General features: G+C 41.1%; 1 protein-coding gene across 1 annotated transcript; it reads right to left on the bottom strand.

Annotated features, from left to right (window-relative positions):
- Positions 1 to 1,273: 1,273 nt before the first annotated feature.
- Positions 1,274 to 15,501, bottom strand: neu1 (neuraminidase 1). Its single transcript, XM_017683736.2, has 6 exons — positions 15,293 to 15,501; positions 11,216 to 11,405; positions 9,267 to 9,529; positions 6,808 to 6,990; positions 5,666 to 5,885; positions 1,274 to 4,369 (listed from the first exon to the last, which is right to left on the bottom strand). The coding sequence occupies exons 1-6, from the start codon at positions 15,365 to 15,367 to the stop codon at positions 4,149 to 4,151; spliced, it is 1,152 nt and encodes a 383-aa protein (XP_017539225.1). The 5' UTR covers positions 15,368 to 15,501; the 3' UTR covers positions 1,274 to 4,148.
- Positions 15,502 to 19,047: the final 3,546 nt, after the last annotated feature.

Here is a 19,047-nt window from a genome sequence, read left to right as displayed (position 1 = left end):
ATCCAAGTTTCATTTCTACAGTGTTGTCCCATGAAAAGATATAAAATGTGTAGAAAGTGAGGGGTGTACTCACTTTTGTGAGATACTGCATATACAGTTACACAGTTATTTCAAATTGTCCAGGTGGTGCAGAAGCAAAGCAGCCCCAGACCATCACACTACCTTCACCATGTTTGACTGTTGGTATGATATTATTATGCTCTGTTAATTTTACACCAGATGTAATGGGACCCAGATCTTCCAAAATAAGCCACCTTTGACTCATCAGTCCACAGAATATTGTCCCAAAGGTTCTTGGGGGTCATCTAGATGATTTTTTATTTTTTTTGCAAGTGTGAGAACAGCCTTTGTGGTCTTTTTGTTCAGCAGTGGTTTGCGCCTTGTGTCTCTACCATGGATGCCATTTGGGCCCTTAACTGGCCCAAACAATCCTCTTGCTCTAAGTCTCAAGGTTATGTACCCATGGTAGAGAAGCAAAGGCAAAGTACACTGCAGTCCTGGAGCCTTAGCCATTGCCCTTTCCAGACTGGTAGATTTCAGTGACTTTGTTTTGCATCTGTATTTGAATCTCTTTATAACGTGGCACCATGTGCTGCTTTTGAAAAGATTCTAGCTGCTTCACACTGCCAGACAGTTTCTGTTTATGTGATGTTTAGATCCAGCTGCCAGATCTGGCACTAATCATGTCCGAGTGTGGCTAATGAAACTGAACCCAACAACTGAAATTGGTTAACTGGTTGATTTAGTAGCTAAGGGGGCAATTACTTTTTTCACACAGGGACATTTTTACTTAAATAAACAAAAGCATAATTTAAAACGGCATCATCTTGTAATATTTGACAATGAAGTCAGATAGTCTAAAACACTCAAGTGTGACAAACATGCAAACATAGAACAGATTGGGTGAGGGGCAGATACTTTTTCACAGCGCATATATTGTCAGAAGAAAACCTTGTATCTCCATTTTTGGAGATTTTCAGTTTTTGACATACTTTGATAATAGTCATGGTCCTATACATTGTGCGTAAATTTCATGATGAATGGACTAAAAGAAATGACCCAAAATGACTTGGAAAACTGTCTGGTTCCATTGACTTACATTAAAACTAAAGTAAGTTTTTTCCTTCTGCTGTAAAAGTTCTCATTTTGGAGATTTTTGGAAATCTTCACAGTATGGACAACAAGTGGACACACATACCTGGATAAAGACAAAGTTTGTCCATATTGTTTAGGCCATGCATCCCAAAGCCATACAGACCATACAAAACAGCAGTGGGTTTTTAAAAGTGTATTTTGACTTCACAGAAGTACAACTGGAATTAAGACAAACATAAATTGATCACTCGTACACTTTCTCTCATCTCTTTGCATATTTGACGTCATTTCCTGTTTGAAATAAAACAGTGGACAAACTGTAATGACTGGAGTGAAGTCATATGTACACTAATACAGTGAGGTTAATGGCATGCTCCTTTCACATTCTATTGTAGCCCATCTCCTAAGGCCAGTATTAGGAGTTCTTAGCACATTAAAAATAATATGTCCAAGAGAAAGAATACCTGAGTTCAAAAATTCATTCGTACAGTACAACCAGTAAAAGACAACTGATCTGAATACTGGACTGCTGGAGGTGCATACTAAATCCCAAAATCAATCAATTCTTGATTCCATTGTGCATGTTGTGATTTAAAGGGGGGTGCCATGTGATTTTTCTTCAGCACCGGATCACCACACTTATTACATGTATTAAACTATATCACTACTGAAAATACAAAAAATAATAATAATAATAATAAATCAACTATGCATATTAATAGCCCTTAGGGCCTCATATATCAAACTTCTCATTCACTTATCCTCAAGACTACATGCAAAATTTTGTACCCCTCTTGCACATTTTATTTTCTAAATGTAAGTAAATTAACACATCTAGAGGGAATAAATTTAAATAAGCAATTGTTCTGCAAATTTTAGTGCACAATTTTATATACTTGAGATCAACATATTGGATAAAATAAAACAAAATATAAAAAGCGCCATAACATTTGCACAGGTCACATTTTTTTGCCCGATTTGTTAAATTCGGAAAAAAATTCTTCAGAGGACGTGTTCACTTATTTTCACTTGGAAAATTAAATCTAAGCATATAATCTGACCAGAGCTGCCTAAACCTTTGCATGCGACTGTATGTGCACAGAAGAATGAAATGAAGGCAAAAATAAACCACATGCATTTTCAACAGAGAGTGAAAGCAGCTCGAACATCTACCATAACTCTGTTTTCATTTGCATGGAAGCGTAAAAATACTCTTTGAGATGCTGAGTTACTGCGGGTTGTACTTGCACTACACTAACAAAGTAGTCATCAATTAATAAATGCAAAAGGGAAATATTCCCAGGCCACATTTTGCTCTGAAGGTCAGATGTTCAGACACTGATGTGCTTCTGGAATCCATGTTAAACTCCCGTCCTGGAAGTAATGACCGTAATGTTCAGTGTTTTTGCCATTTCAACTCATGAAGCAATCACTGCACATGCTGGGAGATGACTTGGCTAAGCTGGAGTGGGGAAATAGTGAAACGGTTTGATGGCCCATTTTGAAGAGGGCTTTAAACTGTTAGAAGACAATCAATTACGCATCTTCTTGATATTCCTCAGGTTTTTCCATCCCTGTTTGAAGAACCTCCAAGCTGGATTTTTGTGATGATTTCAAGACGGAGACAATAAGCATGTCTACCTATTAGACTCCACTTCAGCCCAGGGGATCAACTTCTATGTTACAGTTGCCAAACGTTTACAATCGTACACAAAATTTTGGACATCTCTGGTCAGATTACATGTTATTGAGGGAATGTATTAATGAAATATATCCTTGAATATCCATTAATAAAAGGTCTGCAGCAATCATTCATTTAGAAACTATTAAAATAGATTATAGAGTCATCCTAACCAAGGCCGGCAGCCTTAGGTAGGAAAGTTAGGCCTAATGCTTCTGTGCGAGAGGTGTTTGTGCCAGGCAGTGTTAGAAGGCCTTGAGAGATAAGCGAAGTAAGTAAAGAAGTAAAGAAATACACTGTGAGTATATATACATAGTGAGGAGACAGATAAGCAGCGAGCAGGAATGGGTCGTAACTCTTAAATAATTAAAAAAAGGCCCATTATGGAGAAGTTGTAAAAATGGTCCTTGTCAGACAAAACATAGGTGTCAAAAAGTAAATATAATGATAGCCAATGGGAACCCTAGGATGGTCAGAGAGGAGGAGTGAAGAGAGTGCCCGGGGAGGAGCACTGACCATATTTGAAAAAATGTGGTGAATTTTTGCATTTTTTCGATCCGGGAGCCGACTGGTCACCTGAAACTTAATAAACAAAGAGGGCCTTCTCCTTCCTCAACAGAACCATCGGCTGGAGTTCGGCTTTCGTATTTCTTTAACCTCCTGCAAGAAGGCTTTTTAATCTTTTTGACTGTATTCTCTTTTCTGCTTTTTGCAGGAATCCTTTGATTTTAATGACCCTTTTTTTGCATTAAAGAACAGAATAAATTAGCACTAAAACTTAACTTGGAATTAATTGATAAGCAACACGCGTTTCATCCACATCGTCCAGGACTCTGCGTCGGAGGGCGAGGCGCTCCGAGTCCTGACATCATTGAGTTTCAAAGTAAAAATAAAGTGAACACGTCCTCTACAGAGAAACACGTCTGCACGTTTTAATGCAAAATTACTGTTTATTCCCTGAATTTAACGTATTGGGATAAAAGCCTGTGCAAAGGTCATGGCACAATTTATATTTGACCTTTATCCCCATTTGGTTGAACTTAGCAAATTAACAGAAAATGTAAAACTAAAATTCACAGAGAAAAGTCTTTTTTATTTTATTACCTGTAGAGGATGTGTTAACTCATTTTCACTTAGAAAATTAATGATATAATCTATTTATCTATCTATATCTATCTATATAGATATATATATCTATATCTATATCTCTATGTATATAAAATTAATGCGTAATCTGACCAAGAAAGTTCAATATTTTTGTATGATTGTTGTCTCAATTACTGCATGAAATCCACAAATTCCAGGTGGTCCAGTATTTAATGAGGTGACTTCCGTTTCCCTTTTTCTTTCCATCACACTGTTCACTTTCGTTTTACCTGCCACCATACAGGTGTATCTTGGCGACAGAGATGGTCTCAACAGAGCTCTTATGGCCCTTCTCGTAGATGACGAAGACATACTTCTTGTCTTCAACAGAATTACCGACAAGCGCCGTCATCGAAGAGTAACCGCTCGGCCCCTGCCAAATCTGTAGGGCCTCGTTCACCCACGACCTACCATCTGTTAGAGACCAACGGAGAGTCATATTGATCCCTGGAGGAGAGAGAAAAGAAGGATAAACTTAAACGTGTTTAATTAATTAATTAATTTCTAACATTTCAAGTTTAGTCATGTCCAGCTGCACCCACTAGCTAGGTGTCCCCCATCACATAATGCTACCAAACTGGGATGGTGAAGCCTAGCTCTTCTGAGTGAGCTGAAGCACCAACGCCCCTTTGCAAAGTCACTGGACACTAACATGCCTGGAGGAAAGAGCTAACTGTCAATTCTGTTACATCAGCTAACAAATACTTGCTACATAAGTAAATTTTGACTTTGACCTGGGTTGATGAGCATATTGTGCGGTGTGATGGCAGGAGTGGTTGGCATCATAATTATTCTTATCTAAAAATGAAGGACTCAACACAAGATATTACTCTAATATGGTAAAATACACCTAGACATAGCTATTAATAAAAGGTGACATTCTGCACTTTTGATTCATTCCTCATGTATGAGTTTCATCTGAACGGTTATACCATTACGCCACATAAGCACAGATAAACACAGACGTACAAACAGAGCAAACCACACAAATGTTATCCCCTTTAGCTGAGTGGTTGAGCCAGGAATGTTTGTTATGTTTCAAAGAACAATGAAAACACAGCAGACGCTCAGTCACTGCCCACGACACTGGATGTGAAGTAGTTTACTGTGTTTTTGAGCCCGGTGACATAAAGGAGTTGCTGGGCTTTTGGGGCTGGACACCGGACTGATGATGCCTTGCTGAGGAGCCGCCCGACTCAGGCAGCAGCATCACAGCTGGTACTGAAACATGACCAACCTTAATATGTTTTCTGAAGTTCCAGCAGCGTCTGGCAGTCAGAGGTACGAGAATGTGATGCACTTATGAGACAAATATTTTGAAAAATCCAAAAAAGCCAACGCTGGCTTCTTCGCATTTTCCATTACACTTTCAGCTGTGTTGAAATTCAGATGTAACATTTAGAACTGGTTTTGCCCAAGAGCAATATTAAAAAAGTTTTATGCATACATTGTTTGGTTTTGTTTACTTTTTTGCACAATAAAAATATTTCAGGTTGTTAAAAATGGTACTTATTAAAACGTGAAGGGTATCCCAGAATAATAAGCCACAGTTTATCTTCAAAAACAGGTTCAAAAGGGTCTAAAACTACACACGTAGTGATCATACTATCATAGTCATTTTTGGCAACACCACCCACTACTAACTGTCCCAATATTTTTCAGGGTATTCAACATTGTAAACTACGTAAACAGTCCTGTTCCCGTTTAGAGCCCTCAGTCCACTTCTTGCCCCCTCATTCTTACTCTGGTGGGAGTTGGCTGGGTTGCTGAAGTACAGCACTCCATCTTTCTGTAGAGCTCCAGCCGCTACCACAGGGTCCACCAGCGTGTAGTCAAACACCAGCTCCTCCACAGGCAGCGTCTCGCCTCCGTCCAGACTCCGCACCACCATACGACAGCGGCAGTGGTAGTTGTTCTGGTTTCGCACGTTAATGACTATACTTCCATCCTGCAGTTCCACCGGCTGTGGACCACAACAGAATTAAAGGGTGTGTGTTTAGGGCCACAGTGATTATGTAAACACTAACTGGAGGATATATTTGCATGTAATAAATACTTCGATAAAACAACCAAGTCAACACCATTTCAACTCAATGTAAATAAATATCTACAATTTACACTACCCTTCAATTACATTCAATGACATTGTTACGACATCATTACTCCAACTTTATAGATTTTAAATCATTTGTAGGAAGCTGTTGGATGTGTCCAGAATAAGCTGTAGACCAAGAAAGGTCAAACTCCATGGTTTTGCTGGTCTCCTAATTCAAAATAAGTTTGCATATTTTTCTGCTAATTGTAGTGCACAGTTTCTATTTATTCTCTAAAACTGAATAAATAGAAATAGAAAGTTGGAAAAAATAAAACAAATAATTAAAAGTGCATTAACGTTTGCACGGGAACACATTATGTTTTCCAATATGACAAATTCAACAAGTCAATTCAGTGTCAATTTACTTTCACTTTCAACAAAACAGGTCATTTGAGCAGGAGTGGTCATCTTCTCAAGGAAATGCTATGAATAGATGATTACAGTATATTATTTATTATTTATTTAATAACTTCCTGGTGTTTCCAAAAACTTGAAATACTGAATAAAACATTCTGGCATCTAGCTTACCGTACTTTAATTTAAACTGTCTATATTAAAATAGAATAAAATAACAATATTAATATGACAAGTCATTACAGTCCGTTGAAAGCTACTATATATGGCTTTGCATGTTTTTTTTGGAGGAATGCCCTATTTTATAGCATGAAATATACACCTAGTTTTAAATCAATTTCCAATATTTAAAAATCTAAGTCATGTTAACAACATCATCATCATCATCATCATCATCATCCTCCTCTCATACAGCCTTAAAACAAAAATCAATTACCTGACACTCGTCCGGGTTGAAGTCCAGGCTCTTTTTGGGCTGGTTGTAGGGGATACTCTTCAGTGCAGCTCCGTTTCTCCACGTTTGCCCATGATCATCGCTCAGGATGCAGAAAACACCATCACCCTCAATAGTGCCATGACCACACACCACCAGACGGCCTTTAGCAGGTGGATAGCGTTTCTGTAGACACAAAGAACGTTACTCCAGAGAGATAACGAGGTCTGGAAAATCAGCAGCTTATTTGTTGACAGCTACACATCCTTTCAGACCCATAGCCCCAAGTCACCTTCTCACAGTGGAAGGATGGACAAACACCTGTGGATGTTCTCAGATCTGAAGCAGCTTGATTTTCTCTTCTCTCTCAAAGATGAAAGCTTTAAGGGCGGTTTTTCTGATGGGGCAGTTTTGGTGTCTACCAGGTCTTCCAGGTGGTTGTTACTATTTTTTTCAATCTTTTAATAATTTTTTAACTCCAGTTATGGAAACCACACACACACACACACACACACTTCCATAAATGGAGTTTAAAAAAATGTATCAATTTTATCATGACAGCCCATAAAAACTCACAAGACACATGTATCTTCACTGGTGGTTTTGTATAGTTAATAAATATATTTCTTTGGCAGACATTGAGACGCCTGGTTCCTATCACTACCACTGTAAAGAAAACAGCAAGTAAGCTTCTCTAGAACGGAGCATTTCACATTAAACCTCTCTGAATGTTTACATTTCAACCACTAAAAACTGCAGATATTTAGAAAAATCTGTAGAATTCCCCTTTGAACAACACTGATGAACACCTGAAGACCATGTTAAACTACAAAACACGACGCAAAAGACGCTGTGATCAAGTATCATATATTTTGCTGTGTTACCCACCTGTACATTATGCCCTGTGACACACTTAGTGATCCACAAAAAGGAAAAGCATTACTGATGCTTTAGTTTCACTCTCTTTAACCAGATTTGGTTGCTATGACTACATGATAAACCACCATGAGCTACTCTTCAAAGGCTTAAAACATCTTGGAAACAGAAACAGAAACCTTCCAGATTTCACAGTCAAGGCTTTGCCAATTAATGTCCAACTGTACTTCAGTCCAACAGTGAAAAGAGCAAAATTACCTGCATTTTAACATAATTTGACTTCAGATCTTTAAAACATGCCTTTTTCTTGATGAAACTGACTTCTCAGCTACTCCTATCAGCCTAGTAACCACAACCAGAGTCTTCAATTGCAAATTTTTTACCATCATGCTATCATTATTTGTTCATAGGGTCATGTGTTGGAATTCCTAAGATAAAATGTTTATGAAAGTTTTCCAAAAAGCTCCTGGCTGATCCCTCACATGGCAAATTGCACAGCTGGGATTTCAACCTTTACATAATGTAATATTTGTAAATGCATGTAATTACATATAAAAAGGCAGAAAAAAGAAACTTTTCTTTTGTTCTGTATGTACCCTGAATCAGTCAACTGATTCAGGGTACATACAGTGATGTACCCTGAATACAGTGAAGTGACACTGATGTCATTCCTAAAATAAGGAAGACTGCTCCTACTCAACAGGGACTCAAATAATAAAATTACATGCCTCTGTCTGATCCAGAATGATGGGCTTTTATACAGCTTTTTGATTGGATATACATTGTTTTCATACAATCATTTTCAAATGATTTATTTCCAATAAGAGTGAATGGTGAAATTATGTTGCCAAAAACTGTACACCTCTCTTATGCCACTGTGATACAACTACATTAGCAACAACCATTTAAAGCAACTAGCAACACTCTAGCAACCATCAGGGATATCATAGCAACAACATAGCAACCACCTGTGATACAAGTACACTAGAAGTAACATCTTTACCATAGTAACATCTTTGCAAGCAGCCAACAACCATTTGGCAACACCTTACTAATCACCTGGAACATTACAGCAACCACCTAGCAACATGCTAGCAAGCACTAGAGGTACCACAGCAACCAGCATGGATACCACAGCAACCGCCTATCAACACCCTAGCAACCAGCATGGATACCACAGCAACCGCCTAGCAACACACTAGCAACCAGCATGGACACCACAGCAACCACCTAGCAACACCCTAGCAACCAGCATGGATACCACAGAAACTGCCTAGCAACACCCTAGTAACCACCTGTGATAGTTACAATAAATCTGCCTGTGTGTGGTTGTAGAGTTCACTATAAAAACTCAAGGGGTACTGTTTTCCTCCCTCGCTTAAAACATGGCATGTTTAGTTATATTGCTAAATCAATCAACATTAACAAATAATCAAACATTCATATTCACCATTAAATTTATATATATATATATATATATATATATATATATATATATATATATATATATATATATATATATATATATATATATATATATATATATATATATATATAAATAAAAAGAAGGAAGATGTTAAGCACACCTGAAGGCCAAAACCAGGTCCAGGGGCGAAACTCTTGACCCCAAGCTGGACAGAGAGGTTGCGAGGAGGGCTCCAAGTCTGACCATCATCCAGGCTCTCCACCAGCATGGTGCTGGAGGGGCTGCATTGATAAAGGTGGAAGCACAGGGAGTAGATCAGCATCACAGAGCCTTTCTGTTCATCCACCACGACCGAGCCCAGGTTCAAACCATCCACCAGAGAACCGTCGTCCACTACGAAGGATGTGGGAGACCATGTGGCTCCTTGAGATAAAAGAATAAGGAAAGATCAGACAGCCATGTAACTATGTACAAAGGATATGTTGCAGCTTTTTGTGAGGAATGTAAGTGAAAGCACCGTTTATATTTTTCATACACAGCAGATAAAATGAGGCATCTGGCTAAATCCGATGCCGCTTATCGCTCCTGTTAGACAGACAAATAAAGGGATAGGAGAAGTTCATTTTGGTGCCAGTCTTCCAGGGCAATTCTACAGATGATTCGCAGTGGTTTCATGTGAAATTTACCAACTCTGGTTCCTTTACAGTGGTGGTGACGGGAACCATGGGTCAAGATGTCTTTTACACGCAATACTGATGGTGGCGATTCAAAAGTAAATCTGAAAAAAATGTGGTTTCTTTAAGGACTACTTTGCTTTACAATGTCCTGCATGTATGTCCAGGCCATAAATGCGTTTTTAAAATCACATTTTAGCCCAAAACCTTTTCAAAGCCATTGAAAAAAAATGACATGGGCATCAAGCAGCCTTTCACGTAATTACTTGTGATAGAGTACTGTGCAAAAGTCAGAACACACCTTTTATTTATTTAATTTCCATGCAAAATAGGTAAAGTACAAGTCATTTTTCAGCATCATAAAAGTAGGAAACATTTATTTAATAGAATATTACACAAAAGCCTTCATCACCAAATATAACAGAAAATCGGTCCACTTTTCTTCTCTTGTTTATCCCACTACCAGTATAAATTATCCATCCTTCCAATCTTAAACCCAACCATTTACAGCCGAGTCAACAAAAGCTGCTCCCACATGAGTCACTGACATTACGTTCCCTTTCAGACATTCACACAAGACACTACATAAACTCACCTCAGCAGTCTTCACATTTCTCACATAAGTATCTAAAATAGCTAAAGGAGATATTTCAAGATTATACATAAGATATTCCACTTGCATAATAAAGAGGGAAGTCGGAGAAAATAAGTGACAAAACAGAAGTTCAAATAATGATTACAAGCTACAGAGAAAATGAGGCTCCTAACAACCACCTGGAAGACCACCTGGTAGACACCAAAACTGCCCCCATCAGATAAACAGCACTTAACGCTTTCATCTCTGAGAGAGAGGAGAAAATCAAGCTGCTTCAGATCTGAAAACATCCACAGGTGTTTCTGTCCATCCTTCCACTGTGAGAAGACCACTCAGTGCTGTGGGTCTGAAAGGATGTGTAGCTGTTAAGAAGAACCTCACTGAGAAAACGAGATGTGGCGATGTGGAGCAAGGTTTTATGGGCCTATGGATCTACATGTGTAACTGGGATTACTTGGGAGGCAAGCCGAAAACACAACCAACTTCTAAGACTGAACTTGGGAGGTGTGGAAAAACATACCTGCAGATGCCTTAAAAAGACAGAGTCTCCAGAAAAGAGTGGAAGCTACGATAAAGGCAAATGGTTTAAGAAAATAAGAAGATACTGCTGAAAGTATATGTTTATTATATTCTGTTAATAAATGTTTGCTTCCATCACCACCACCGCAAACCATTCTGACGCACTAAGTTTCTCTAGAACAGAGCATTTCAACAAAAGACTCGGACTCTGTTTGACTCTGTTCACGTCCTACCAAATTAATTAGGTACAGATTTTTAAACATCGGTGGAATTCCCCTTTAAGATGTGCTCATGTATATGTCTACTGAAGCTGCATGATACCTTTATCTTCAGAACGTCTCACTGCGATGAATTTAGCCCCGACATCACCTGACGAATGCTTCCTGGCCTCAGCAAAGGCCAGCAGACTTCCATGTGATGTAAACGTCAGCAAAGGGATCCTGTACGTGTTCACTTCACCTGCTCCCCCGCCCACCCACAGCAGCTGCTCATCATAAATCAGCGGATCAATCTGCAAAGAAGAAAGACTTTTCTAAAGATTCCAGATGTTTCAACACTGTCATATGAAACTAAACATTAGGAATAATCTCTGTTGTGGTGATAAATCATGAATAGACCCTTACAGACCTCTGAAAGCATTATAACTGATTTTTATGAGGCATAAAACAGCAAAACATCATGTGATTAAGGGCTGACCGAGAGGCTTTAGGGAAGGCTTTATGGGTCAGGTTTGAAGTTTCAGCTGATTCCCATTCAATTCACAATGATATGAAAGTTAAACATTACACTACAATGCACTTTGAGATTGACTATATGGCCAAACGTATGTGGACACCTGACCACACCTCTACGAGCTTGTTGAACATCCCGTTCCAAAACTAAGGCCGTAATATGGCCTCCTGTGACAGTGTCATGTTTAAAGTCACTGAGCTCTTTAGTATGACCAATTCTACTGGTCTGTCCAACTATTTAACCATAGCCACTGATTCTCCTGTTTTCCCCTTTTACTCTATTTTAATGTTTTATAGTAATGGTAAAGCCTTTCTCTGTTCATTTTGCTGGTGTTATTTAATGCTATCAAGAGTCGATCGGAGGAGGACGGGTTCCCCTTTTGAGTCTTCGTTCCTCTCAAGGTTTCTTCCTCTTGCTTTTAGGTTGTTTTTCCTTGCCACTGTCACCATTGGCAACACTCATTGGGCCTCGGACCAGGACTTTGCTGTAAAGCTGCTTTGTGACGATGCCTGTTGTAAAAAGCACCATGTGAATAACCTCTGACTACGCTTTTCTAAGCAACTGATATTTGTTCCAACACCTGGCTCACGGTCAACCTCAAAAAGGTGTGTATAAACCTCACCGTATTAACAAGGCAATGCACACACTGGATTCTAATGAAGTCATCTATAAACGTGGCTGCTGCAGCTTGGAGTTCGCAACAACTTAACACATTACAAGACTTTTAGCAGCATTAAACATAAGTTTAAACCCACTTCATCAGGCTCTGAAAACTGTTTGAAAAGAACACCAAGAGCGGCCTTCTCAGCTGCCATAGCTGCATCGCTCATGTAACACAACAGAGCTCAATACCCGACTGTTTCCATTTAAACAGCGCGTTTCATCTGTGCAGAACACAGCACTGATCTCACTAAAGCCATTTCACTGAGCTGAACTGGATTCAGAACCATTAGCCAACTGTGTTTTGTCCACAGAGGATTTAGACCTCCGCATTTAACCCATCCCATCCACACACTATGGGCAGTGAGCACACTTGCCGACAGCACCCGGGGAGCAGCGGGCAGCCCCGACCCTCAGCACCCGGGGAGCAGCAGGCAGCCCCGACCCTCAGCACCCGGGGAGCAGCAGGCAGCCCCGACCCTCAGCACCCGGGGAGCAGCAGGCAGCCCCGACCCTCAGCACCTGGGGAGCAGCAGGCAGCCCCGACCCTCAGCACCCGGGGAGCAGCAGGCAGCCCCGACCCTCAGCACCCGGGGAGCAGCAGGCAGCCCCGACCCTCAGCACCCGGGGAGCAGCAGGCAGCCCCGACCCTCAGCACCCGGGGCGCAGCAGGCAGCCCCGACCCTCAGCACCCGGGGAGCAGCAGGCAGCCCCGACCCTCAGCACCCGGGGAGCAGCAGGCAGCCCCGACCCTCAGCACCCGGGGAGCAGCAGGCAGCCCCGACCCTCAGCACCCGGGGAGCAGCAGGCAGCCCCGACCCTCAGCACCCGGGGAGCAGCGGGCAGCCCCGACCCTCAGCACCCGGGGAGCAGCGGGGGGGTTAGGTGTCTTGCAAATCAGTCACATACTGTCAGCCAAGGGGATCGAACCGGCGACCTTCCGGTCACAAGGCTGCTTCCCCAACACTGTAAACTGCACCTTAAATTCAATATGCACTGGAGATCATAACAGAAGTCATCCTGCTGTTCTGTGACGCACTGTGAAACACAGTATCAGGGAGCTTGATGATGGGTGGGAGAGGTGAAACACAGTTTAGGGGTGGGCGATGTGGCAAAAACACGTAATACGAGGCATTTTCATGATACATTATACGCATAACAAAATTGAGTTTTTAGAGGTTTGATAACTGGAACATCTCATAATGCTGCCCTGTCTTATATAAGACTAATTATCCTCTCTCTGTAATGACGTATACAGTGTTGTTCAAGAGCTGATGTTTTCTAGACAAGCTCAGCAAGGTGGTTCATCACGCTCATTTTGCCCTCCCCTATTAAAATATTTTTCCCAGCTCTGATGCACAGAGGGGGCCAAAAATCATGATCTCATGGAAGACCACAGGAAAACAAGACTTCTGCCTTTTAAATTATACGATATGAGGAATTACGTTTAAAGTGCCCATATCCTACATTTTTGGTATTTTATGTTTTCTCCCAAAGATCCAATTTACGTATGAAAAAAAAGTATTTATTTATTATTATTCTTTATTCCTTAGATTTAAATGGGATGTTCTTGTTACTATCTCTTTAAGGCCGTCCTATAGGATCCTGGCAGCGTCCTGCAGATTCCTGTAGAAGAAGGCAGAGAAACTCTCTATATTAGCAGAGTTTACTGTTTATGACCAACAACAGTCAAAGCAAAGCAAAGCAATCTCAAAATGTGGAGCGGTTGCTGAAAATGGGGAAAATGATCTGGACCCTTCTTTTAGGCTCACATGGAGAGAAATAACACACCAGCCCTGGTTAAGGCGTCAGTTCTGAGGTCTCTGATGTGACTGTATCCACTTACATGTAGAAGCCTCAATTCTTAGACGTTATAAAATGCTTAAAGCGGCTTTATGCGCTCAAACAACAACACAGGCACATCAACTTACGACCGTTCACAAGCTCTCTCTACTGCTGAAAGGATGAACCTATGATCCAATAAAGACCTCATCATTTTTACACTAAGCATTCACCTTCCCAATTAAACTTATTACAAGGAAGGACTTAAAGGGGCGTTCCACCAAATTTTTCAAAATCTCTGCATAGTTCATTCGCAGGATGTTAGTCATTCAGAGTGGTTTGGTTATCAATGCTTTTCCCAGCTCTGATGCACAGAGGGGGCCAAAAATCATGATCTCATGGAAGACCACAGGAAAACAAGACTGCTGCCTTTTAAATTATACGATCCATATTATAATATATTAATTACGTTTAAAGTGCCCATAACCTACATTTTTGGTATTTTGTTTTCTCCCCGAGATCCACTTTACGTATGAATAAAACGTAATTTATTTCCACAAGACCGTCTCCCAGCTCCTCTTTATTCCTTAGATTTAAATAGGACGTTTTAAAGAGACAGTAACAAAAGGAAGGAGAATGACTGCCTTAAGTAAGTAAGTATATGATATATATGAGGACAAAAGTTGAGTTTTACTGGGGACTATTTTGCTTCGCAACGCCCTGCATGTATCCCTCCGCCATGAGACGATAATAATTAACAAAACAAACCGCTTTAAGCCAAAAGACTGTGGCAAGCTACGGTGAAACAACGCTTTAGAAATCAGGCAGTGTGCTCACAACACTTCCTGCGAGCTTTTCGAGGCAGTGAAGTCCTCAGACGTCTGGTTACTATCGAAACTGCTGAGAACATTTCTGACTCGTCTAGTTTCTCTACAACAGAGCACTCCACGCCAAAACACTCTGGGTGATTTTGTTTACGTCTCAAGGGCCCACATGCGCAGGAATTTTGAAAAATGGGTGGGGTTGCCCTTTAAGATCAATCTCAAAACCGGCCGTTACTCGGCGACAAAGTTGAAGAAGCCCGTGCTCAATGCTCCCAGCAGAGCTTCAGAAACGCTCGCCATCCACCTGACTGCGAACAGCTGTTGCTCGACCGCACGTTACGCTGCTCCATTTAAGGTGGAACGGGAAAGTTCGAGCCCGACGCGCCTGCCGCTGCGTTACCTGTGGGAGCTGCGAGCGCCCCGCAGCCGCCTGCAGCAGGACCGCGAGCAAAGCCGCCAGCCTCACGCCTTCCATCCCGCAGCCAGAAGCAGCCTCTCCTGCGCGTTCGTGTGATCCGGAGTCCGGTATCGATCCTCGGCGCTGACCGATCTGATCAGGAAACTCGGACGGGACGTTCGGCTTCTTCACAACTTCATCATATGATGTGCGTGACGTCACGCTGTCACATGGACCAGCCAAACGCGATTTGGGAACTCTCACTGCTGCGCACGTCCTGCGCAGACAGAGCCCCGTTTACCAGGGTGTACTTTGGCTTGTCCGTCTGAATTTACGTGACCAAACCGTAATGCAGTAATTTTTAAATTTGTGTTTATTTGTTTATGTATTTATGTATTTTGTAAAAGCTACTCTCAGATTAACAGAACATGTGTTTTATGATCACATATATTACTTCTTCGCCACAGCGGATCATCTGCCTCCATCTTGCCCTATCCACTGCCTCCTCTACTTTCACACCAACCATCTCCATGTCCTCCTTCACTACATCCATAAACCTTCTCTGAGGTCTACCTCTTCTCCTTCTACCCGGCAGCTCCATCTCCAACATTCTTTGCCCAATATATCCACTATTCCTCCTCAACACATGTCCAAGCCATCTCAACCTGGCCTCTCTGGCTTTATCTCCAAACTGCTCCACCTTCACTGTCCCTCTGATCTGCTCATTTCTAATCTTGTCCATCCTTGTCACTCCCAAGGAAAATCTCAGCATCTTCATCTCCGCCACCTCCAGCTCAGCCTCCTGTCTTTTAGACAGAGCCACAGTCTCCAAACCGTACATCATAGCAGGACGCACTACTGTCTTGTAAACCTTCCCTTTCACTCTTGCTGCTATCCTTCTGTCACACATTAGCCCTGACACCCGTCTCTACCCACTCCATCCTGCCTGCACCCTCTTCCTCACCTCTTTTCTACACTGTCCATTGCTCTGGATGGTTGACCCCAGATATTTGAAGTCATCCACCTTTACGACCTCTACTCCTCGCATCTTCACCTTTCCACCTGCCTCCCTCTCATTCACACACATGTATTCCGTCTTGTCTCTACTGACCTTCATACCTCTCCTCTCCATCCTGCCTGCACCCTCGTCTTGATCACACGTATTACTATATGCTTACAATTTACTAGAGGTGGATAATCCAGGTCCAAAAACTAAAAACCCTCCCCAGGATTTCGTTCCAACTGCCTAAAAAACATTGAAGTTGGCATGGAAACAATGAGTCTAAAACGTGATCAGTTTAACATCCTCATGTTTTAGAATGTAAGGTTTCAGTTCTTGTGGCTTTTTCTAGGTTCCTTTTAATGGGAGGCACAATTAATATTCGTGTGAATTATATATAAACAGTGACTTTTAGAGCTAGTCCATAAATTTGAGCCAAAAATGTCAAAACTGGGTCAAAACACGAGGAAGAAAACACTTCAACGATAATGCTACTTCCTGCTAGCATCCCAATGGGATTATAATAGCTCTTCTATATTAAACACAGACATTTAAAGCTTCTAGAAGACGTGCCATGTTCTATTTGAAGGTTGTGGCACACATATCACCATACGCTTCACCTTCCCTGCTGAAAAAACAACAGAAACCATTAGGTTTGGTAATGTGTTTTGGCCTTTTTGATAGCTTGATCTAACAGTGTAAGGATCCTGATGGTTTAACAGGTGACCATTAGCCGATTCCAATGCTTTGATGGTTTCCTAAAGGGATCTAAAGATGTACTACAGGGAATTATTGGTCAGAGCTTCAGAGCTGCTGCTGCTGTTTTCCAATACTAACAAGCCACTGGTTAGACCGCTGCTCAGATTCAGCCAGTGAGTATCTAGAACTTCGAGATGATTCCTCTGTCACTTATTAATTGTGCTGACAGTTAAGCATTCATCAGGCCTTCTCTTCGGTTCTTGAAGTCCTAACTTACAGGAGGGCTCCCTTAGCAATATCAACCTAGGTACTGCCAAAAAAAAAAACAACAACTCCTGATTGGCCAGTTTTTTACTCTGTGTTTTCCAGTCTGTCCAGAACTTAACAATGAAACAACAGTAGTTCTGTGAAACTTGCAGAGTTTAACTGCAAGAATGATTCAATTGAACAACAACAACAACAAAAAAAAGACAAACCAAAACGTACAGAAGTGTTTTTAGCTCCCAGAAATCTGAAGACGTTCTCTGAAGGCCTAAAAGGCCCTGAGAGTTCCCTTCTGCCTTTTCACTTCTGCCTGAATCAGTTACCGCAAGCCAAATTTTGGCATGGACATGCTAATATATATTCAGATTTGTGTTTGGGCTGATTGAATTGTTAAATGTAAAAAATGTCTTTGTTTTATGTGAAAGGAAAACTTTTCTTCCCTCCCATATGATAACAATGTTTTTCTGTGTAATTTATAGTTGAGCTCAGCAGACTTTTCTTATCAGTAGCATTGCAGGAAGGAGAGGCATGTGCAATTCTCAGCCTTATCAAAACACCACGTTCCTGTGATATCATATCCCTTTAATGTTCTGCTCAACCATTTGGTAGAGCACATTTTGAGTCACTATATACACCCATTTCAACCGTTTGGTAGGCGTGCATATTTTCTGCGATCAAAAAAAAAAAAAAAGAAGCAATTTTTTTTTCTATTGCCCCAAACAAATGAAAATACAAATAAATAAATAAATATTTTTTTTAAATGCCATTCCTTTTTTCTTGGGCTGTGAGCGCGAGAGGGAACAAGGTGCAGCTTAGTGGTGATACTGGACAGACGTCTGTTAGTCCACATATCATCTTAACTGACGTTACCCTGTTTGAACATGAATCTGTATATGCAAGACACCTGCCAGTGCATCACCTGCATGAACACACTGTGGTGCTCTTTGTTTGGGGTGCAGATACATCTGCACTGATTTGATAGCAGGTTAGAATTTTTGTAATCAGCATCTTCAAATGATGGGCACATTGGCTGTCAAGCCTAATTCCAGACAGACCATATATAGTGTGTCTGCATGGAAGTCCTTCATGACCCATGCAAGCGAAGTGCTCCTGAAAGTGTTTGGACCTCGCTTCGGACAGCCTCTCTCTATTTTCATGTGTATTTCTCTTCACAGAATCCGCGCACTGCACTCTCAGAAATAAAGGTACTGTGCTGTCACTGGGGTGGTCCCCTCAAGGGGGCTTCTATTTTACTGCTCTGTTTTTAAAACATTCAGTTACAAAAAAGGTACAAATATGAACTCTTCACCTGGAAAAACGTATTTAAGGTTCCCAACTGGACTTTAAAATCATGGTTGTGCCTTCGAGGGAACATTTGCATTGTTTGTACCTTGATGAACAAAAATGTGCCTGTACAGAACCTTCATTTCTAAGACAGACACAGAGTGACTAGCTGACAGAATACAAAGCCCACAGTCATCACTAGCTCAGTGAGCTGTCTGCATTTGCCTATGTGCGCCTCAAGGTGGCACCAGATGGCTACATTCGTTATTAGGTTGGAAAGCCCATGGACCCTTTCCTGTGATTTCTGTATGTATTCATGCACAAGTATACATACTTTGCTGTAAGTGGCGTTCAAATGTCCCCACAATGGTGGAAAACAGTAGGTCTGAGGTTTTAGAGAAAGTTTGAAGGCCCCAATTAGGATTTTTAACAACACTACTTTGCCGCTTTCATCTATATGAAAAAAAAATTTAGATTATATAAATGCATGCCACTCAGATATACGCACAAA

Source organism: Pygocentrus nattereri, chromosome 27 (assembly GCF_015220715.1).
Source record: "Pygocentrus nattereri isolate fPygNat1 chromosome 27, fPygNat1.pri, whole genome shotgun sequence".
NCBI classification, from domain to species: domain Eukaryota; kingdom Metazoa; phylum Chordata; class Actinopteri; order Characiformes; family Serrasalmidae; genus Pygocentrus; species Pygocentrus nattereri.
This window is presented reverse-complemented; position numbering and strand designations above follow the sequence as displayed.